Below are 24,375 nucleotides of genomic sequence, written 5' to 3' on the forward strand. Positions count from 1 at the left end.
CTATCCACAAAGATCATCACCAGTTCCTCAGGTTCGCCTTCCTGGACAAGCATTACCAGTTTGTGGCTCTTCCTTTCGGGTTGGCCACAGCTCCCAAAATTTTCACAAAAGTGCTAGGGTCCCTTTGTGGCTCTTCCTTTCGGGTTGGCCACAGCTCCCAAAATTTTCACAAAAGTGCTAGGGTCCCTTCTGGCGGTTCTAAGGACGCGGGGCATAGCAGTGGCGCCCTATCTGGACGATATCTTGATTCAGGCGTCAACTTACCAACTAGCCAAATCCCACACGGACATCGTGTTGGCTTTTCTAAGATCTCACGGGTGGAAGGTGAACATAAAGTAGAGTTCACTTGTCCCTCTCACAAGAGTCCCATTCCTGGGAACTCTGATAAACTCGGTAGATATGAAAATTTTTCTGACGGAGGTCAGAAAATCAAAGATTTTAACCACCTGCCGAGCTCTTCATGCCATTCCTCGTCAGTCAGTGGCTCAGTCTATGGAGGTAATTGGATTAATGGTAGCGGCAATGGACATAGTTCCGTTTGCTCGCTTGCATCTCAGACCACTGCAACTATGCATGCTCAGACAGTGGAATGGGGACTATGCAAATTTATCTCCTCGGATAAATCTGGATCAAGAGACCAGAGACTCTCTCTCTTCTTTGGTGGTTTTCACAGGATCATCTGTCCCAGGGAATGTGTTTCCGCAGGCCAGCATGGGTCATAGTGCAGTCTGGAATTCCCTGAAGGCACAGGGTATGTGGACTCAGGAGGAGGCTCACCTTCCAATAAATATTCTAGAACTGAGAGCGATATTCATCGCGCTTCAGGAGTGGCCTCAGCTTGCTTCGGCCAAATTCATAAGATTCCAGTCGGACAATATCACGATTGTAGCATATATCAATCATCAGGGGGGAACAAATAGTCTCTAGCGATGATAGAGGCTTCCAAAATAATTCGATGGGCGGAGACTCTCTCTTGCCATCTATCAGCAATCTATATCCCAGGAGTGTAGAACTGGGAAGCGGATTTTCTAAGACGTCAGATTTTTCATCCGGGGGAGTGGGAGCTCCATCCAGAGGTTTTTGCACAATTGATTCATCATTGGGGCACACCAGAATTGGATCTGATGGCATCTCGTCAGAATGCCAAACTTCCTTGTTACAGGTCCAGATCAAGGGATCCCCAAGCAGTACAGATAGATGCTCTAGCAGTAAGAACTAAATTGGCCCGTGGGCCGGACTTTGGACATGCCTGCTTTAAAGGGACAGTAAACACCAATTATCATATAACGAAGCTCCCAGTTTAGCTCTGTTGAAAAGGTTAGCTGGAACTCCCACTGAAAGTGGCTGTATAGCAGCAAAAACAGCAGACAATCCCTCCGTCCCCCTCAATATGAAAAGACCCTTTACACAAACAGGAGCAAGGTGGAGTAGGTATACATCAGTATTCTCAAACTTTGGGGCTTGGTTAGGAGTCTAAAAATCAGAGCAATATTTTTTTTAAAATAAGAAAAACTATACATTTTTAAAAAAACAAAACTGTATGGGCTATATAAATTGATTATCTACAAAACATTTATGCAAAAAAATCTAATGTATAATGTCCCTTTTTAATTTTAGTCCCTCCCCCCTCACTAACCCCTAACTGAAACACTTTTCTCCAACATAGGTGTGTCCGGTCCACGGCGTCATCCTTACTTGTGGGATATTCTCTTCCCCAACAGGAAATGGCAAAGAGCCCAGCAAAGCTGGTCACATGATCCCTCCTAGGCTCCGCCTACCCCAGTCATTCTCTTTGCCGTTGCACAGGCAACATCTCCACGGAGATGGCTGAGTTTTTTGGTGTTTAAAGACCAAGATAATTCAATGGGCGGAGGATCACTCCTGCCACTTGTCTGCAATCCACATCCCAGGAGTGGAAAATTGGGAAGCGGATTTTCTGAGTCGTCAGACATTCCATCCGGGGGAGTGGGAACTCCATCCGGAAATCTTTGCCCAAATAACTCGATTATGGGGCATTCCAGACATGGATCTGATGGCCTCTCGTCAGAACTTCAAGGTTCCTTGTTACGGGTCCAGATCCAGGGATCCCAAGGCGACTCTAGTAGATGCACTAGTAGCACCTTGGACCTTCAACCTAGCTTATGTATTCCCACCGTTTCCTCTCATTCCCAGGCTGGTAGCCAGGATCAATCAGGAGAGGGCTTCGGTGATCTTGATAGCTCCTGCGTGGCCACGCAGGACTTGGTATGCAGACCTGGTGAATATGTCATCGGCTCCACCATGGAAGCTACCTTTGAGACAGGACCTTCTTGTTCAAGGTCCATTCGTACATCCGAATCTGGTTTCCCTCCAACTGACTGCTTGGAGATTGAACGCTTGATTCTATCAAAGCGTGGGTTTTCAGATTCTGTAATAGATACTCTGATTCAGGCTAGAAAGCCTGTAACTAGAAAAATTTACCATAAGATATGGAAAATATATATCTGTTGGTGTGAATCTAAAGGATTCTCATGGAACAAGATAAAAATTCCTAAGATTCTATCCTTTCTACAAGAAGGTTTGGAGAAAGGATTATCTGCAAGTTCTCTGAAGGGACAGATCTCTGCTTTATCTGTTTTACTTCACAAAAGGCTGGCAGCTGTGCCAGACGTTCAAGCGTTTGTTCAGGCTCTGGTTAGAATCAAGCCTGTTTACAGACCTTTGACTCCTCCCTGGAGTCTTAATCTAGTTCTTTCAGTTCTTCAAGGGGTTCCGTTTGAACCCTTACATTCCGTAGATATTACGTTATTATCTTGGAAAGTTTTGTTTTTGGTTGCTATTTCTTCTGCTAGAAGAGTTTCTGAGTTATCTGCTTTGCAGTGTTCTCCGCCCTATCTGGTGTTCCATGCAGATAAGGTGGTTTTGCGTACTAAGCCTGGTTTTCTTCCGAAAGTGGTTTCCAACAAAAATATTAACCAGGAGATAGTTGTACCTTCTTTGTTTCCGAATCCAGTTTCAAAGAAGGAACGTTTGTTACACAATTTGGACGTAGTCCGTGCTCTAAAATTCTATTTAGAGGCCACTAAAGATTTCAGACAAACATCTTCTACCTCTCTTTCTTTTTGGCTTGAAAGCATTATCCGATTGGCTTATGAGACTGCCGGACGGCAGCCTCCTGAAAGAATCACAGCTCATTCCACTAGGGCTGTGGCTTCCACATGGGCCTTCAAGAACGAGGCTTCTGTTGACCAGATATGTAAGGCAGCGACTTGGTCTTCACTGCACACTTTTGCCAAATTTTACAAATTTGATACTTTTGCTTCTTCAGAGGCTATTTTTGGGAGAAAGGTTTTGCAAACCGTGGTGCCTTCCATTTAGGTGACCTGATTTGCTCCCTCCCTTCATCCGTGTCCTAAAGCTTTGGTATTGGTTCCCACAAGTAAGGATGACGCCGTGGACCGGACACACCTATGTTGGAGAAAACAGAATTTATGCTTACCTGATAAATTAATTTCTCCAACGGTGTGTCCGGTCCACGGCCCGCCCGGGTTTTTTTAATCAGGTCTGATGAATTATTTTCTCTAACTACAGTCACCACGGTATCATATGGTTTCTCCTATGCATATTTCCTCCTGTACGTCGGTCGAATGACTGGGGTAGGCGGAGCCTAGGAGGGATCATGTGACCAGCTTTGCTGGGCTCTTTGCCATTTCCTGTTGGGGAAGAGAATATTCCACAAGTAAGGATGACGCCGTGGACCGGACACACCGTTGGAGAAAGTAATTTATCAGGTAAGCATAAATTCTGTTTTTCTTATTAAAAATAATGTTCTTGGGTCCCTAAAGTATGTATATATATATGTCTGGCTCCTAGATTTTTAACTAATTTTCTGTTGCATAACAATGATTTCAGGTAAGAAAGTTAGAGACCTAAAACTCCAAAACTGAAATGCAAATCGTTAGATTTCAGTTATGAATAAACACATTTATGCAATACATATATATTGGTAAATCTGCTGCTACAATGATGGCGCTTACTATGTACCCTCATTCAATCATGGTTCCTGTTCAGAAAGATGGTGTCATGTGATTGTCAGAGATGACTTAAACCTGACACAGCATATACTGTCTGCAGGGCGGTGTTTGCCTGAAGGTGCACGAGAAATATTTACGTGTCTGAAAGAGTCATACGTTTTACTGGAAGCATTTTTACTGAAAAACATGTACGTCGTTTACCAATATTTTGTTTTTCTTACCTTTCCTTTTAGGTGGTTGTTGTGGTTCAGATGAAAAAGAGTATGTTTATGGAGGATGGGCCTGGGCGTGGTGGTGCATCACTGACATACAGAGGTATGCAAATCTGTCTTCTGTTGTTTGTTAAATTCTCCTTTGTGGAATATTACATTTTAAAAAATATTTCCTATTCTTTTGCATGAAATGGTAAGACTGGAGATATATATATATAAAATCTGTTAAAGGTGCAATATTTTTAAAAATACAGTTCACAATTAGATGACCACATTGCCTTGGTTGAATAATTCACTATTTGTTTAAAGTAGTTTTATATAGTGCATTAAAAAATATATTTTTTTTTAATTTAAAAGACCAAATATGATGTTTACATTTGCACCTTTAATTTGATTTAACTTAATTCATAAAATGCATGCCTAGTTTGTCTGTGGGATACTAGAATAGATTTTGCACATAGGAGCTGTTTTTGTCATGGCCCCTTATAAATAAATACCTGTTACAAAAATTGCAGTAAATCCAATCTTAGTATTTTCATTATCTGATCTTTACTACTTCACTGCATCTGACTAGTCAAAGTTAAAAAAAAAAAAAATGACTTAAAGGGATTAAAAATGCACACGCTCTATTTGATCCATGATGTTTTTGATATGTATATTGTATTAGAATTTGTTTTATAAGATAGTGAGTCCACATGTCGTCACATGTGGGATTAAATTTGATCTTCAATCCCACATGTGATGGGTTGTGGACTCTCACCATCATGAAAGAAATGAATCGGTTAAAGGGACAGAAAATAGTTGCAACATATAACTATAAAGTTGCCCTAGATCGTTTTTTCCAAATATATGCCAGGTTTTAAAGATAATCCGTTTTCAAGTTAAATCCCTTACTTTTCCCACTGCTGCCGTTTTAAAATGTCCATGTAGCTCCGCCCCTTTTTCGGCATCTGTGACATCTTTAAAATCCTGTGTTCCTGTAATTTGTTCTAAGTTACTCGTAACCCGTTTTTTGCGCATGCGCCTATTGTACTCTGGGCACTTTTTCATCATTCTGAATTTCTTACCTGTTTCTGTTTAAGGAAGTATGATGAATACTTACTGAGTATTTTTTTTGCTGCAGCTTTGACCTAGCAATTTATGAGATTATTGGTGACCCTTGACAGCGTGAATACAGATATGATTCAAATTACTGTCTGAATAGTTGTGAATAAAGACTTACCATACACTTTGAGAAATAATACAAAGTGGTAGTCGATAAGTTCTGGGAACTGCTGCAGGAGGGGAGCACAGGAAACAGGTATGCTGCAAATAGGATCCGCTCACATAATGAGCCAGCGTTTCTGTTCATGTGTGAAAATGTGCCCAGAGTACAATAGGCGCATTGCGCATGTGCGAAAAACGGGTTACGAGTAACTTTGAACAATTACAGGAACACAGGATTTTAATGATGTCACAGATGGTGAAAAAGGGGCGGAGCTAACCAGACATTTTACAACGGCAGCAGGGGGAAAAGTGATTTAACTTGAAAACGGATTATCTTTAAACACTTCCATATATTTTGAAAAACGATCTAGGTCAACTTTATAGTTATGTTACAACTATTTTTGTGTTGACTGTCCCTTTAAGCAAACATTTTGTTTTTTAAATTTTAAAAAACAAACCGCTTGAATATATGCAGCACAACCTTATACTATTTCAGTTGAGAGAGATAATAAAATATACAATGCACTATTCGCATCCTGTACTAAGATGAGTAAAATGTCTAATGGCAGCTTTCCTAGGTAAAGGTATCTTTACATGAGAAAAAAAAGGAAGATGGAATAATTAGGGTGGACTGTTCACATTTTTTTTAAAGGGACAGTATAGGCCAAAATAAACTTTCATGATTCAGATAGAGCATGTAATTTTAAAAAAATTTCCATTTTACTTTTATCACCAATTTTGCTTTGTTCCCTTGGTATTCTTAGTTGAAAGTTTAACCTAGGAGGTTCATATGCTAATTTCTTAGACCTTGAAGGCCACCACTTTTCAGAATGCATTTTAGCAGTTTCTTTCATGTAATTGGCAAGAGTCCATGAGCTAGTGACCTATGGGATAGAGGGACGTGAAGGGAGTATCACTTATTGAATACGATGATTTCCCTAACGGGGGTCTATTTCATAGTTTCTCTGTTATCGGTCGTAGAGATTCATCTCCTACCTCCCTTTTCAGATCGACGATATAATCTCAATTTATTATTACCTCTACTGATAACTGTATTAGTACTGGTTTGGCTATCTGCTATATGTGGATGGGTGTCTTTTGGTAAGTATGTTCTTTATTACTTAAAACACCTCAGCTATGGTTTGGCACTTTATGCATTTATATAAAGTTCTAAATATATCTATTGTACTTATATTTCCCATGAGTCAGGTTCATGTATTTCCTTCTGCTGACTGTCAGTTTCATATTTGGGGAATATAAAAAATTTTTAAGAATTTTTTTTCTTACCTGGGGTTTAGTCTTTTTTTTAATTGACTACTTCTTGCAAACTGCGTGCGTTATTAGGCCTGTGGGTGCGCCAAATGCTAAACTTTATTGCGTCATTCTTGGCGCGAGAATTTTTTTGGCGCGAAAAATAAGTCTATGACGCAACTTCGTCATTTCCGGCGTCATAGTTGACGCCGAAGCCTTACACACGGTTGCGTCATTAGTGACGGGAGCGTGTCATTTATGGTTATTATTGGCGCCAAAAAAGTTTTCAGTTACGTTGTGCGTCATACTTGGCACCAAACTTTCATTATTTTAATACCCCATTGATGTTTGCCTCTTGCCTTTTTTTTTTCTATCAGAGGGCTATGCTATTTGCATTTTTTTCCATTCCTGAAACTGTCATATAAGGAAATTGATAATTTTGCTTTATATGTTGTTTTTTCTTTTACATTTCTCTTGTAAGGTGTATCCAGTCCACGGGTTCATCCATTACTTGTGGGATATTCTCCTTCCCAACAGGAAGTTGCAAGAGGACACCCACAGCAGAGCTGTCTATATAGCTCCTCCCCTAACTGCCACTCCCAGTCATTCTCTTGCAACTCTCGACAAGAAAGGGAGTATCAAGAGATATGTGGTGACTTAGTGTAGTTTTACCTTCAATCAAAAGTTTATTTTTAATCGGTGCCGGCGTTGTACTGTTTTACTCTCAGGCAGAAATTAGAAGAAGAATTCTGCCTGGTGGTTTGATGATCTTAGCGGTTTGTAACTAAGGTCCATTGCTGTTCTCGCACATAACTGAAGAATATGGGAAAACGGTCTGCAGATTACCTGCTTTGAGGTGTGTTCAGTATTTTTATTTCTAGAGATATGAATAAGTTCTAGAAAATGCTGACAGAGCCTTGTGTATTTGAGGTAAGCCTGATGCAGTGATTTAACAGCGACTGGGATCATGCTTACAAAACAGGGCAATACTCTTCATATTACTTAGTGACAAAACGTTACATGATTTCATAAATAGGACGTTTTTTCTCTGAGGGAGATAAGGGGCCTAGATTCCACATGGCTAGTCAGATACTCCTAGGAGTATTTTCTTAAGGCCCTTCTAACATCCAGTACATGGTGGGAGGGGCCTATTTTAGCACTCTAACTGCAGTTTTAATTCAGACTGAGACATCCAGCTTCCCTAGAGGTTTCCTCTGGCATCTGAGGACCATTTCAAAGGGGTTATTTCTGCACAAAATCGTATTTGAGGGCAGGTAGGAGCCTCAGCAGAGCTGTGGCAAGGTGCTCAATTGACTTTTAATGTTTTTCAATCCGGTTTGGGGCCTAAGGGGTTAATCATCCATTTGCAAGTGGATGCAATGTTTCACTTTTATTAAAGTGTTTTCCAAGCTTGCTTGTCTCATTACGAGTCTGTTAAACATGTCTGACATAGAGGAAACTCCTTGTTCAATATGTTTTGAAGCCATGGTGGAACCCCCTCTTAGAATGTGTACCAAATGTACTGACATTTCTATAAACTATAAAGACCATATTATGGCGCTTAAAGATTTATCTCTAGGGAATTCTCTGACTGAAAAGAGGGAGATTATGCCATCTAGCTCTCCCCATGTGTCAGAACCTATAACTCCCGCTCAAGTGACGCCAAGTACATCTAGCGCATCTAATTCTTTTACCTTACAGGACATTACGGCAGTTATGAATGCTACCCTCTCAGAGGTATTCTCCAAACTGCCAGGGCTACAAGGAAAGCGAGACAGCTCTGGGGCTAGAACTAATACAGAGCTTTCTGGCGCTTTAATGCCTGTGTCCGATATACCCTCACAATACTCAGATGAACTTCTATCTGTGGGTGACATTTCAGACTCAGGGAAGGCGTTACTTCAGTCTGATTCTGAAATGACAGCGTTTAACTTTAAGCTTGAACACCTCCGCTTATTGCTTAGGGAGGTTTTAGCGACTCTGGATGACTATGACCCCATGTGGTTCCAGAGAAATTGTGTAAAATGGACAAATACTTTGCAGGGCACTGTTTTTCCAGTCCCTAAGAGGTTTTCGGAAATTATTACTAAGGAATGGGATAGACCAGGTGTGCCGTTCTCTCCCCCTCCTGCTTTCAAAAAGATGTTTCCCATAGATGCCGCCATACAGGACTCATGGCAGACGGTTCTTAAGGTGGAGGGAGCAGTCTCTACCCTAGCTAAGCGTACAACTATCCCCGTCGAGGACAGTTGTGCTTTCCAGATCCTATGGACAAAAAATTGGAGGGTCTCCTTAAGAAAATTTTTATACATCCAAGGTTTTATTCGCCAGCTTCTTGCAAGCATTGCCCCAGTTACTGCTGCAGCGGCTTTTTGGTTTGAGTCTCTTGAGGAGGCTCTACAGGTAGAGACCCCCGCTAGACGATATTCTAGACCGGATTAAAGCTCTTAAGTTAGCTAACTCCTTTATTTCTGACGCCATTTTTCATTTAGCCAAGCTAACTGCTAAGAATTCAGGTTTTGCCATTTTGGGGCGTAGGGCGCTATGGCTTAACTCCTGGTCAGCAGACGTTACTTCAAAGTCTAAGCTTCTTAACATCCCCTTCAAGGGACAGACCCTATTCGGGCCTGGTCGGAAGGAGATCATTTCTGATATTACTGGAGGAAAAGGTCACACCCTTCCTCAGGATTGGTCCAATAAGTTAAGGACCAAACAGAATAATTTTCGTTCCTTTCGAGTGGCGCAGCTTCAGTTTCCTCTAATGCAAAACAAGAGGGACATTTCGCCCAGTCCAAACCAGTCTGGAGACCTAACCAGGCTTGGAATAAGGGGAAACAGGCCAAGAAACCTGCGGCTCCCTCTAAGACAGCATGAAGGAGTAGCCCCCGATCTGGGACCGGATCTAGTAGGGGGCAGACTTTCTCTCTTCGCCCAGGCTTGGGCAAGAGACGTCCAGGATCCCTGGGTATTAGAGATTGTTTCCCAGGGATATCTTCTGGACTTCAAAGCTTCATCTCCAAAGGGGAGATTTCATCTCTCTCAATTATCTGTAAACCAGATAAAGAGAGAGGCATTCTTACGTTGTGTTCAAGACCTACTGGTTATGGGAGTGATCCACCCAGTTCCAAGGGAGGAACAGGGGCAGGGCTTCTATTCAAATCTGTTTATAGTTCCCAAAAAGAGGGAACTTTCAGACCAATCTTGGATCTCAAGATCCTAAACAAATTTCTCAGGGTCCCATCCTTCAAGATGGAGACTATCCGAACCATCCTCTCTATGATCCAGGAGGGTCAATATATGACTACCGTGGACTTAAAGGATGCTTATCTCCACATTCCGATTCACAGAGATAATCATCAGTTCCTCAGGTTCGCCTTCTTAGACAGGCATTACCAGTCTGTGGCTCTTCCCTTCGGGTTAGCCACGGCACCAAGAATCTTTACGAAGGTTCTAGGGTCCCTACTGGCGGTTCTAAGGCCACGAGGCATAGCAGTGGCTCCTTACCTAGACGACATTCTGATACAGGCGTCGACTTTTCAAATCGCCAAGTCCCATACGGACATTGTTCTGGCCTTTCTGAGGTCTCACGGGTGGAAGGTGAATGAAGAAAAGAGTTCTCTCTCCCCTCTCACAAGAGTTTCCTTCCTAGGAACACTGATAGATTCAGTAGAAATGAAAATTTTTATGACAGAGGTCAGGTTATCAAAGCTTCTAACTTCCTGCCGTGCTCTTCATTCCACTTCTTGGCCGTCAGTGGCTCAGTGTATGGAAGTAATCGGCCTAATGGTAGCGACAATGGACATAGTTACGTTTGCCCGCCTACATCTCAGACCACTGCAACTTTGCGTGCTCAATCAGTGGAATGGGGATTACACAGATTTGTTCCCTCTGCTATATCTGGATCAAGAGACCAGGGATTCTCTTCTCTGGTGGTTATCTCGGGTCCATCAGTCCAGGGGAATGAGTTTCCGCAGGCCAGAGTGGACTATAGTGACGACAGATGCCAGCCTTCTGGGTTGGGGCGCGGTCTGGAACTCCCTGAAGGCTCAGGGTTCGTGGACTCAGGAGGAAGCCCTCCTTCCGATAAACATTCTGGAACTGAGAGCGATATTCAATGCTCTTCAGGCTTGGCCTCAACTAGCTGCGGTCAGGTTAATCAGATTTCAGTCGGACAATAATCACGACTGTAGCCTATATCAACCATCAGGGGGGAACAAGAAGCCCCCTGGCAATGTTGGAGGTTTAAAAGATAATTCTATGAGCAGAGGTTCACTCTTGCCATCTCTCAGCTATCCATATCCCAGGAGTAGAGAACTGGGAGGCGGATTTTCTAAGTTGGCAGACTTTTCATCCGGGGGAGTGGGAGCTCCATCTGGAGGTATTTGCCCAGCTGATTCGACTATGGGGCAAACCACAACTGGATCTGATGGCGTCTCGTCAGAACGCCAAGCTTCCTTGTTACGGGTCCAGGTCAATGGATCCCCAGGCAGTGCTGATGGATGCTCTAGCAGTGCCCTGGTCCTTCAGCCTTGCTCCCACCATTTCCTCTCCTCCCTCGTCTGATTGCCAAGATCAAGCAGGAGAGAGCTTCGGTGATTTTGATAGCACCTGCGTGCCCACGCAGGACTTGGTATGCAGATCTGGTGGACATGTCATCCCTTCCACCATGGACTCTGCCGCTGAAGCAGGACCTTCTACTCCAACTGACTGACTGCTTGGAGATTGAACGCTTGATTTTATCAAAACGTGGTTTCTCCGAGTCGGTCATTAATACCATAATTCAGACTCGAAAGGAAAATCTATCATAAGATATGGTGTAAATATCTTCATTGGTGTGAATCCAAGGTTTACTCATGGAGGAAAGTCAGGATTCCTAGGATATTATCCTTTCTCCAAGAAGGATCGGAGAAGGGATTGTCAGCTAGTTCCTTAAAGGGACAGATTTCTGCTCTGTCTATTCTTCTGCACAAGCGTCTGGCAGATGTTCCAGACGTTCAGGCGTTTTGTCAGGCTTTAGTTAGAATCAAGCCTATGTTTAAACCTGTTGCTCCACCATGGAGTTTAAATTTAGTTCTTAAAGTTCTTCAAGGGGTTCCGTTTGAACCTCTGCATTCCATAGATATCAAGCTTTTATCTTGGAAAGTTCTGTTTTTGGTAGCTATCTCTTCGGCTCGAAGAGTTTCAGAGTTATCCGCCTTACAGTGTGATTCCCCTTATCTGATCTTCCATGCAGATAAGGTAGTTTTGCGTACCAAACCCGGGTTTCTTCCTAAGGTGGTATCTAATAAGAATATCAATCAGGAGATTGTTGTTCCGTCACTGTGTCCTAATCCTTCTTCAAAGAAGGAACGTCTATTACACAATCTTGATGTGGTTCGTGCTTTAAAGTTTTATTTACAAGCTACTAAGGATTTTCGTCAAACATCTGCGTTGTTTGTTGTCTACTCTGGACAGAGGAGAGGCCAAAAGGCTTCGGCATCTTCTCTTTCTTTTTGGCTGAGAAGCATAATCCATTTAGCTTATGAGACTGCTGGCCAGCAGCCTCCTGAAAGAATTACAGCTCATTCCACTAGAGCGGTAGCTTCCACATGGGCTTTTAAAAATGAGGCCTCTGTTGAACAGATTTGTAAGGCGGCGACTTTGTCTTCGCTTCATACTTTTTCTAAATTCTACAAATTTGATACTTTTGCTTCCTCTGAGGCTTTTTTTGGGAGAAAGGTCTTGCAGGCAGTGGTGCCTTCCGTTTAAGTTCCTGCCTTGTCCCTCCCTTCATCTGTGTCCTAAAGCTTTGGTATTGGTATCCCACAAGTAATGGGTGAACCCGTGGACTGGATACACCTTACAAGAGAAAACAAAATTTATGCTTACCTGATAAATTTCTTTCTCTTGTGGTGTATCCAGTCCACAGCCCGCCCTGTCACTTTAAGGCAGGTGTTTTTTATTTTTAAACTACAGTCACCACTGCACCCTATAGTTTCTCCTTTTTCTTGCTTGTCTTCGGTCGAATGACTGGGAGTGGCAGTTAGGGGAGGAGCTATATAGACAGCTCTGCTGTGGGTGTCCTCTTGCAACTTTCTGTTGGGAAGGAGAATATCCCACAAGTAATGGATGAACCCGTGGACTGGATACACCACAAGAGAAAGAAATGTATCAGGTAAGCATAAATTTTGTTTTTGCAAGATGTCTCAATCTGATCCTGCCTCAGAAGTTTCTGCTGGAACATTGCTGCCTGACATCAGTTCTACCAAAGCTAAGTGCATTTGTTGTAAGATTGTGGAAATTATTTCGCCGAATGTCATTTGTAATAGTTGTCATGATAAATTTTTACATGCAGATAGTGTGTCTATCAGTAATAGTACATTGCCAGTTGCAGTTCCTTCAACTTCTAATTTACATGATATACCTATGAATGTTAAAAGAATTTGTTTCTGATTCTATCCAGAAGGCTTTGTCTGCATTTCCATCTTCTAAGAAACGTAAAAGGTATTTTAAAACTTCTCATTCAGTTGATGAAATTTCAAATGACCAACAACATAATAATTTATCCTTCTGATGAGGATCTATCTTATACAGAAGATCCTTCCTCAGACATTGACACTGACAAATCTACTTATTTATTTAAAATTGAGTATATGCGTTCTTTATTAAAAGAAGTGTTAATTACTTTGGATATTGAGGTAACCAGTCCTATTGACGTTCAGTCTAATAAACGTTTAAATGCTGTTTTTAAACCTCCTGTGGTTTCTCCAGGGGTGTTTCCTATTCCTGAGGCTATTTCTGATATGATTTCTAAGGAATGGAATAAGCCAGGTACTTCTTTTATTCCTTCTTCAAGGTTTAAAAAATTGTATCCTTTACCAGCAAATTCTATAGAGTTTTGGGAAAAAAAATCACCAAAGTTGATGGGGCTATTTCTCCAACATAGGTGTGTCCGGTCCACGGCGTCATCCTTACTTGTGGGATATTCTCTTCCCCAACAGGAAATGGCAAAGAGCCCAGCAAAGCTGGTCACATGATCCCTCCTAGGCTCCGCCTTCTCCAGTCATTCTCTTTGCCGTTGTACAGGCAACATCTCCACGGAGATGGCTTAGAGTTTTTTAGTGTTTAACTGTAGTTTTTATTATTCAATCAAGAGTTTGTTATTTTAAAATAGTGCTGGTATGTACTATTTACTCTGAAACAGAAAAGAGATGAAGATTTCTGTTTGTAAGAGGAAAATGATTTTAGCAACCGTTACTAAAATCGATGGCTGTTTCCACACAGGACTGTTGAGAGGAATTAACTTCAGTTGGGGGAACAGTGAGCAGACTTTTGCTGCTTGAGGTATGACACATTCTAACAAGACGATGTAATGCTGGAAGCTGTCATTTTCCCTATGGGATCCGGTAAGCCATTTTTATTACAGAAAGAAAAAAAGGGCTTCACAAGGGCTTTTTAAGACTGTAGACATTTTCTGGGCTAAATTGATTAATATATAAACATATTTTATACTCCATAGCCTTGAGGAATTATTTTAATCTTGGGAATTATGTAAAATAACCGGCAGGCACTGTATTGGACACCTTATTCTCTAGGGGCTTTCCCTAATCATAGGCAGAGTCTCATTTTCGCGCCTCTATTGCGCACTTGTTTTTGAGAAGCATGACATGCAGATGCATGTGTGAGGAGCTCTGATACATAGAAAAGACTTTCTGAAGGCGTCATTTGGTATCGTATTCCCCTTTGGGCTTGGTTGGGTCTCAGCAAAGCAGATACCAGGGACTGTAAAGGGGTTAAATATAAAAACGGCTCCGGTTCCGTTATTTTAAGGGTTAAAGCTTCCAAATTTGGTGTGCAATACTTTTAAGGCTTTAAGACACTGTGGTGAAATTTTGGTGAATTTTGAACAATTCCTTCATACTTTTTCGCAATTGCAGTAATAAAGTGTGTTCAGTTTAAAATTTAAAGTGACAGTAACGGTTTATTTTAAAAAATTTTTTTGTACTTTGTTAACCGGATCTGGTGGGGGGCAGACTCTCTCTCTTCGCTCAGGCTTGGGCAAGAGATGTTCTGGATCCTTGGGCCCTAGAAATAGTCTCCCAAGGTTATCTTCTGGAATTCAAGGGGCTTCCCCCAAGGGGGAGGTTCCACAGGTCTCAATTGTCTTCAGACCACATAAAAAGACAGGCATTCTTACATTGTGTAGAAGACCTGTTAAAAATGGGAGTGATTCATCCTGTTCCTTTAGGAGAACAAGGGATGGGGTTCTACTCCAATCTGTTCGTAGTTCCCAAAAGAGAGGGAACATTCAGACCAATCTTAGATCTCAAGATCCTAAACAAGTTTCTCAAGGTTCCATCGTTCAAAATGGAAACCATTCGAACAATTCTTCCTTCCATCCAGGAAGGTCAATTCATGACCACGGTGGATTTAAAGGATGCGTATCTACATATTCCTATCCACAAGGAACATCATCGGTTCCTAAGGTTCGCATTCCTGGACAAGCATTACCAGTTTGTGGCACTTCCGTTCGGATTAGCCACTGCTCCAAGGATTTTCACAAAGGTACTAGGGTCCCTTCTAGCGGTGCTAAGACCAAGGGGCATTGCAGTAGTACCTTACTTGGACGACATTCTGATTCAAGCGTCGTCCCTTCCTCAAGCAAAGGCTCACACGGACATTGTCCTGGCCTTTCTCAGATCTCACGGGTGGAAAGTGAACGTAGAAAAAAGTTCTCTATCTCCGTCAACAAGGGTTCCCTTCTTGGGAACAATAATAGACTCCTTAGAAATGAGGATTTTTCTGACAGAGGCCAGAAAATCAAAACTTCTAAACTCTTGTCAAATACTTCATTCTGTTCCTCTTCCTTCCATAGCGCAGTGCATGGAAGTAATAGGTTTGATGGTAGCGGCAATGGACATAGTTCCTTTTGCGCGAATTCATCTAAGACCATTACAACTGTGCATGCTCAGTCAGTGGAATGGGGACTATACAGACTTGTCTCCGACGATACAAGTAGATCAGAGGACCAGAGATTCACTCCGTTGGTGGCTGTCCCTGGACAACCTGTCGCAGGGGATGAGCTTCCGCAGACCAGAGTGGGTCATTGTCACGACCGACGCCAGTCTGGTGGGCTGGGGCGCGGTCTGGGGACCCCTGAAAGCTCAGGGTCTTTGGTCTCGGGAAGAATCTCTTCTCCCGATGAATATTCTGGAACTGAGAGCGATATTCAATGCTCTCAAGGCTTGGCCTCAGCTAGCAAAGGCCAAGTTCATACGGTTTCAATCAGACAACATGACGACTGTTGCGTACATCAACCATCAGGGGGGAACAAGGAGTTCCCTGGCGATGGAAGAAGTGACCAAAATCATTCAATGGGCGGAGACTCACTCCTGCCACTTGTCTGCAATCCACATCCCAGGAGTGGAAAATTGGGAAGCGGATTTTCTGAGTCGTCAGACATTTCATCCGGGGGAGTGGGAACTCCATCCGGAAATCTTTGCCCAAATTACTCAATTGTGGGGCATTCCAGACATGGATCTGATGGCCTCTCGTCAGAACTTCAAGGTTCCTTGCTACGGGTCCAGATCCAGGGATCCCAAGGCGACTCTAGTAGATGCACTAGAAGCACCTTGGACCTTCAAACTAGCTTATGTATTCCCGCCGTTTCCTCTCATCCCCAGGCTGGTAGCCAGGATCAATCAGGAGAGGGCATCGGTGATCTTGATAGCTCCTGCGTGGCCACGCAGGACTTGGTATGCAGACCTGGTGAATATGTCATCGGCTCCACCATGGAAGCTACCTTTGAGACGAGACCTTCTTGTTCAAGGTCCGTTCGAACATCCGAATCTGGTCTCACTCCAACTGACTGCTTGGAGATTGAACGCTTGATCTTATCAAAGCGAGGGTTCTCAGATTCTGTCATTGATACTCTTGTTCAGGCCAGAAAGCCTGTAACTAGAAAAATTTACCACAAAATATGGAAAAAATATATCTGTTGGTGTGAATCTAAAGGATTCCCTTGGGACAAGGTAAAAATTCCTAAGATTCTATCCTTCCTTCAAGAAGGTTTGGAGAAAGGATTATCTGCAAGTTCCTTGAAGGGACAGATTTCTGCCTTGTCTGTGTTACTTCACAAAAAGCTGGCAGCTGTGCCAGATGTTCAAGCCTTTGTTCAGGCTCTGGTTAGAATCAAGCCTGTTTACAAACCTTTGACTCCTCCTTGGAGTCTCAAATTAGTTCTTTCAGTTCTTCAGGGGGTTCCGTTTGAACCCTTACATTCCGTTGATATTAAGTTATTATCTTGGAAAGTTTTGTTTTTGGTTGCAATTTCTTCTGCTAGAAGAGTTTCAGAATTATCTGCTCTGCAGTGTTCTCCTCCTTATCTGGTGTTCCATGCAGATAAGGTGGTTTTACGTACTAAACCTGGTTTTCTTCCGAAAGTTGTTTCTAACAAAAACATTAACCAGGAGATAGTCGTGCCTTCTTTGTGTCCGAATCCAGTTTCAAAGAAGGAACGTTTGTTGCACAATTTGGATGTTGTTCGTGCTCTAAAATTCTATTTAGATGCTACAAAGGATTTTAGACAAACATCTTCCTTGTTTGTTGTTTATTCTGGTAAAAGGAGAGGTCAAAAAGCAACTTCTACCTCTCTCTCTTTTTGGATTAAAAGCATCATCAGATTGGCTTATGAGACTGCCGGATGGCAGCCTCCTGAAAGAATCACAGCTCATTCCACTAGGGCTGTGGCTTCCACATGGGCCTTCAAGAACGAGGCTTCTGTTGATCAGATATGTAAGGCAGCGACTTGGTCTTCACTGCACACTTTTACTAAATTTTACAAGTTTGATACTTTTGCTTCTTCTGAGGCTATTTTTGGGAGAAAGGTTTTGCAAGCCGTGGTGCCTTCCATCTAGGTGACCTGATTTGCTCCCTCCCTTCATCCGTGTCCTAAAGCTTTGGTATTGGTTCCCACAAGTAAGGATGACGCCGTGGACCGGACACACCTATGTTGGAGAAAACAGAATTTATGTTTACCTGATAAATTACTTTCTCCAACGGTGTGTCCGGTCCACGGCCCGCCCTGGTTTTTTAATCAGGTCTGATAATTTATTTTCTTTAACTACAGTCACCACGGTATCATATGGTTTCTCCTATGCAAATATTCCTCCTTTACGTCGGTCGAATGACTGGGGAAGGCGGAGCCTAGGAGGGATCATGTGACCAGCTTTGCTGGGCTCTTTGCCATTTCCTGTTGGGGAAGAGAATATCCCACAAGTAAGGATGACGCCGTGGACCGGACACACCGTTGGAGAAAGTAATTTATCAGGTAAACATAAATTCTGTTTTCTACTCTTGCTTAACGTACCACTATTCCTATGGAAGATAGTACTTCCTTTAAGGATCCTTTAGATAGGAAGCTTGAATCTTATCTAAGGAAGGCCTATTTACATTCAGGTCATCTTCTCAGACCTGCAATTTCTTTGGCTGATGTTGCGGCTGCATCAACTTTCTGGTTAGAGAATTTAGCGCAACAAGAATTGGATTTTGACATATCTAGCATTATTCGCTTACTGCAATATGCTAATCATTTTATTTGTGATGCCATTTTTTATATTATCAAAATTGATGTTAGATCCATGTCTTTAGCTATATTAGCTAGAAGAGCTTTGTGGCTTAAATCTTAGAATGCTGATATGACATCTAAATCTAGATTACTATCTCTTTCTTTCCAAGGTAATAATTTATTTGGTTCTCAGTTGGATTCTATTATTTCAACTGTCACTGGGGGAAAGGGAGTTTTTCCGCCTCAGGATAAGAAACCTAAGGGTAAATCTAAGGCTTCTAACCGTTTTCGTTCCTTTCGTCAAAATAAGGAACAAAAACTCAATCCTTCCCCCAAGGAATCTGTTTCCAATTGGAAGCCTTCCTCAAATTCGAATAAATCCAAGCCATTTAGGAAACCAAAGTCAGCTCCTAAGTCCCCATGAAGGTGTGGCCCTCATTCCAGCTCAGCTGGTAGGGGGCAGATTAAGGTTTTTCAAGGCTATTTGGATAAATTCTGTCCAAAATCAATAGATTCAGAGCATTGTCTCTCAAGGGTATCAAATAGGATTCAGAGTAAAACCTCCTGTGAGAAGATTTTTTCTCTCACGTATCCCAGCAAATCCAGTAAAAGCTCAGGCTTTCCTGAAGTGTGTTTCAGACCTGGAGTCTTCAGGGGTAATCATGTCAGTTCCTTTTCAGGAACAAGGTTTGGGGTTTTATTCAAATCTATTCATTGTCCCAAAGAAGGAAAATTTATTCAGACCAGTTCTGGATCTGAACATTTTGAATCGTTATGTAAGAGTACCAACTTTCAAGATGTTGAATATAAGGACTATTCTGCCTTTTGTTCAGAGAGGACATTATATGTCCACAATAGACTTGCAGGATGCATACCTTCATATTCCGATTCATCCAGAACATTATCAGTTTCTGAGATTCTCTTTTCTAGACAAGCATTACCAATTTGTTGCTCTTCCATTTGGCCTAGCAACAGCTCCAAGAATCTTTTCAAAGGTTCTAGCTGCCCTTCTCTCTGTAATCAGAGAACAGGGTATTCCGGTGTTTCCTTATTTGGACGATATCTTGGTACTAGCTCAGTCTTTACGTTCTGCAGAATCTCACACAAATCAACTAGTGTTGTTTCTTCAGAAACATGGTTGGAGGATCAATTTACCAAAAAGTTTCTTAATTCCTAAGACAAGGGTCACCTTTTTAGGTTTCCAGATAGATTCAGTGTCCATGACACATGTCCGGCACCTTCAGTCTCAGTCATTCCCTTCAGTGGCTATGTGCATGGAAGTTTTATGTCTCATGACTGTAGCATCGGACGCGATCCCCTTTGCTCGTTTTCACATGAGACCTCTACAGCTTTGTATGCTGAACCAATGGTGCAGGGATTATACAAAGATATCACAATATCCTTAAATCCCAATGTACGACACTCTGACGTGGTGGATAGATCACCATCGTTTAGTTCAAGGGGCTTCTATTGTTCGGCCAACCTGGACTGTGATCACAACAGATGCGAGTCTTTTTTAGGTTGGGGAGCTGTTTGGGGATCTCTGACAGCACAAGAGGTTTGGAAATCTCAAGAGGCGAGATTACCAATAAATATTTTAGAACTCAGAGCTCTTCAGTTTTGGCCTTTGTTAAAGAGAGAACCGTTCATTTATTTTCAGACAGACAACATTACAACAGTGGCATATGTCAGTCATCAGGGTGGGACTCAGTCCCCAAGCTATGAAAGAAGTATCTCGGATTAATCCAGCTCCTGTCTAATCTCTGCGGTGCATATCCCAGGTGTAGACAATTGGGAGGCGGATTATCTCAGCCGTCAGACTTTACATCCAGGGGAGTGGTCTCTCCATCCAGATGTGTTTTTTCAGATTGTTCAGATGTGGGGTTTTCCAGAAATAGATCTCATGGCCTCTCATCTAAACAAGAAACTTCCCAGATACCTGTCCAGGTCCAGGGATGTTCAGGCGGAAGCAATGGATTCTCTGACACTTCCTTGGTGTTATCATCCTGCTTACATTTTCCTGTCTCTAGTTCTCCTTCCAAGAGTGATCACCAAAATCATCATGGAACAATCGTTTGTGTTGCTGGTGGCTCCAGCATGGCCACACAGGTTTTGGTATGCGGATCTGGTTCGGTTGTCCAGTTGCCAGCATTGGCCACTACCGTTAAGGCCGGACCTAATTTCTCAAGGTCCGTTTTTCCATCAGGATCTCAAATCATTAAATTTGAAGGTATGGAAATTGAACGCTTAGTACTAAGTCATAGAGGTTTCAAGCTCGTAAATCTGTTTCCAGGAAGATTTACTATAGAGTTTGGAAGACTTGCATTTCATGGTGTTCTTCTCATAAATTCTCTTGGCATTCTTTTAGAATTCCTAGAATTTTAGTTTCTTCAGGATGGTTTGGATAAGGGTTTGTCTGCAAGTTCCTTGAAGGGACAAATCTATGCTCTTTCTGCTTTATTTCACAGAAAGATTGCTATACTTCTTGATATCCACTGTTTTGTACAGGCTTTAGTTCGTATGAAGCCTGTCATTAAATCAATTTCTCCTCCTTGGAGTCTTAATTTGGTTCTGAAGGCTTTACAATCTCCTCCATTTGAGCCTATGCATTCCTTGGACATTACACTACTTTCTTGGAAAGTGTTGTTCCTTTTGGCTATCTCTTCTGCTAGAAGAGTTTCTGAGCTATCTGCTCTTTCTTGTGAGTCTCCTTTTCTGATTTTTCATCAGGATAAGGCAGTTTTGAGGACTTCTTTTCAATTTTTACCTAAGGTTGTGAATTCTAACAACATTAATAGAGAAATTGTTGTCCCTTCGTTGTGTCCTAATCCTAAGGATTCTTTGGAAAGATCCTTAAATTCTTTGGATGTTGTAAGAGCTTTGAAATATTATGTGGAAGCTACTAAAGATTTCAGGAAGACTTCCAGTCTATTTGTTTTATTTTCTGGTCCTAGGAAAGGTCAGAAGGCTTCTGCTATTTCCTTGGCTTCTTGGTTGAAACTTTTGATTCATCAAGCTTATTTGGAGTCGTGTCAGGCCCCGCCTCAGAGAATTACAGCTCATTCTACTAGATCAGTCTCCACTTCTTGGGCTTTTAAGAATGAAGCTTCAGTTGATCAGATTTGCAAAGCGGCAACTTGTTCCTCTTTGCATACATTTACTAAATTCTACCGTCTTGATGTATTTGCTTCTTCAGAAGCAGTTTTTGGTAGAAAAGTTCTTCAGGGAGCTGTTTCAGTTTGATTCTTCTGCTTTTGATTTAAGTTTTTTTCTTTCATTTATGAGAATAAACTTAAATTTTTGGGTTGTGGATTAATTTTTTTCAGCGGAAAATTGCTGTTTTTATTTTTATCCCTCCACTTTTGCGTGGAGTTCCACATCTTGGGTATTGCTATCCCATACGTCACTAGCTCATGGACTCTTGCCAATTACATGAAATAAAACATAATTTATGTAAGAACCTACCTGATAAATTAATTTCTTTCATATTGGCAAGAGTCCATGAGGCCCACCCTTTTTATGGTGGTTATGATTTTTTGTATAAAGCACAATTATTTCCAAATTTCTTTTGTTGATGCTTTCTACTCCTTTCTTTATCACTCCACTGCTTGGCTATTCGTTAAACTGATTTGTGGGTGTGGTGAGGGGTGTATTTATAGGCATTTTGAGGTTTGGGAAACTTTTCCCCTCCAGGTAGGATTGTTTATCCCATACGTCACTAGCTCATGGACTTTTGCCAATATGAAAGAAATTAATTTATCAGGTACGTTCTTACATAAATTATGTTTTTTCATCACTAGAGGGTGTTAGTTCACGTGTTTCATATAGATAACTGTGCTTGTGCCCGTGAAGTTATCTGGGAGCAGGCACTGATTGGCTCAACTGTTCAAGTCTGTCAAAAGAACTGAAATAAATGGGCAGTTTGCAGAAGCTTAGATACAAGATAATCACAGAGGTTAAAAGTATATTAATATAACTGTGTTGGTTATGCAAAACTGGGGAATGTGTAATAAAGGGATTATCTATCTTTTAAAACAATAAAAATTCTGTTGTAGACTGTCCCTTTAAGTAGCACATTACTGTGAAATCCCTTTATTGTATTTGTGTCATCCCTTAAAGGGACATTTATTTTTCTTTGTATCTACAAGTACATATTTTTATTTAAACCTGCAAAAAAAATAATAATTTTAAATTAAACATTTTCTTATGCTTCTAAAAAAATAAAAAGATTTTAAAAGTGCGTGCCTGACTCTTTGATACTCTTTCTGTCTCCTAAATACGGATCACCTATTTGGACTTTGTACTAAAGTCAACTTATAGCTTATGTTCTTATTTTTTACCTTGCTCTTTGCAAGATGCCCCATTTACCCTACCTTGTGAACAATAGAGGTCATGGATGTGGCTGCCCTAACTCTGACCACTGCTTGTTACATTGCAGGAAGTGGGTCCGCATGTTCGAACCTCTCTCACAAAGGCTCCAGAGCTTTTGTCTAGCTATTAAGGATCATATCACTTCCTCTATCATCCCATGGTTGGGATCCTATGTTCACCTGCTTAGCATCCTTAAAGGGTCAGTAAACACTTGCTACCACCACCCAATACTTTGGATATGGGTGTGTTGGAAAACCCCAATTATTACACTCTAGCAACAAATACTGAACACTGTACCAGTAACCACACAGTAACAGTTTTTGGTAACATGATCAAAACCTTGTCTTTAATGGTTTATGAATTCAGATACTAGACCTCAAACACAGAATTCAATTGTTAATATTTTAATGGCAAAAGACAGATAAATGTTAGAGTGCCTTTCTTTGATTCAGAGGTGGAATTCCTGTATTTCTTCTCTCAGATCATCAAAAGCAAATGTTTGGCTCCATTTGCGGGGGGGGGGGGGGTTTCTTTTACTCAAAGGCTAAAGAATGATACACAGAAAGGAAAGACAATTCAAGTTAACCCTGGCAATGCTGAGACACCCCATTACTTCTGCTGGGTGACTATTCCAGGTAACTACACCTCATGAGTGTATCATGACAGCATACACTGGCAGTACAATGGTTGTACTAAAGAGATCAGTGACTTTAAAGGATGCCACCTTTGCCTGGCAGTTTGGAAAATTTATGCACTGGTCAAGTATGCAAGTGCTATGATTTTGAAGTGTCAAGGAGTAACAGCCCATCAATGAAGTGGTTGCCATGCAAACTCAGAGCGGGGTCACAGAGTGCAAATAGACTGTTGCATTACTCACTACAGTTCCAAACCTGCCTCTAGAATCATTCTCAACACACCGTTCTTGTGCAGATAAGTTCATGAAATGGGTTTCTATGCAGCTGCACACACTGGAGTGATGTAAGCACACCACCACTGGATTATGGAGCAGTGGATACCTATTCTGTGGAGTGATGACTCACACTACATTGTTAGGAGGTATGATGAAAGAATCTTGGTGTATTGGATGCCAGGAGAATGCTAACTACCAGAATGTATAGTGCCTACTGTAAAGTTTGGTGGAGGAGGGATCATGGTCTGGGGCGGTTTGTCATGGTTTATGCTAGGCCCATTAGTTCAAGCAAAGGGCCATCCTATTGCTATAGGATACAAAGATATTTGAGACAATTGGGTGCTTCCAATTTTGTTTCAACAGTTTGGGGAACTCACTTTCCTGGCCCAGCATGACTGTTCAACTGCGCACAAAACAAGTTCCATAATGACATGGTTTGACAAGTTTGGTATGAAGGAACTCTTATGGCAGATTGTGAACACAGACCACGTCATCCTACATCAGTGCCTGACCAACTCCATGTTAAGGGGACATTATAGCCACTTTGTAAACACAAACTGTTTAAAACTTACTATTTTATGCAGATTTTTTTTAATAGGCATCTGTTAATTATTTTATGTTTTGATGTTCTTGAATGGTAGTCTTATGACTATGTGCCATTACTCGTGCACATAGCCACAGTTGGCAGCAGGAGGCTGTGAGCAGTTCAGGAGAATGCACAAGTTAACAACCTAGCCATTCTCTGAAGTGCATGGCTCAGCTGTCCTAGGCAACAAGTAAGCATCCTTTTTGTACATAGCTCATGATCTGAGTGCAATCCGTTTATCTGCTGTGTATGTATTGGAGCTTTTTTCTTTTATTTCTCTA

At 41.7% G+C, this 24,375-nt stretch overlaps 1 protein-coding gene across 2 annotated transcripts in view; it reads left to right on the top strand.

Annotated features, from left to right (window-relative positions):
- FLOT2 (flotillin 2) overlaps positions 1-24,375 on the top strand; it is a 493,007-nt gene that overhangs the window by 109,736 nt on the left and 358,896 nt on the right. For both annotated transcript variants that reach the window (XM_053706184.1, XM_053706183.1), the window contains exon 2: positions 4,247-4,328. In XM_053706184.1, coding sequence (XP_053562159.1) covers positions 4,247-4,328 — 82 coding nt within the window. The remainder of the gene's footprint in view (positions 1-4,246; positions 4,329-24,375) is intronic.

Source organism: Bombina bombina, chromosome 3 (assembly GCF_027579735.1).
Source record: "Bombina bombina isolate aBomBom1 chromosome 3, aBomBom1.pri, whole genome shotgun sequence".
Taxonomy (NCBI): Eukaryota; Metazoa; Chordata; class Amphibia; order Anura; family Bombinatoridae; genus Bombina; species Bombina bombina.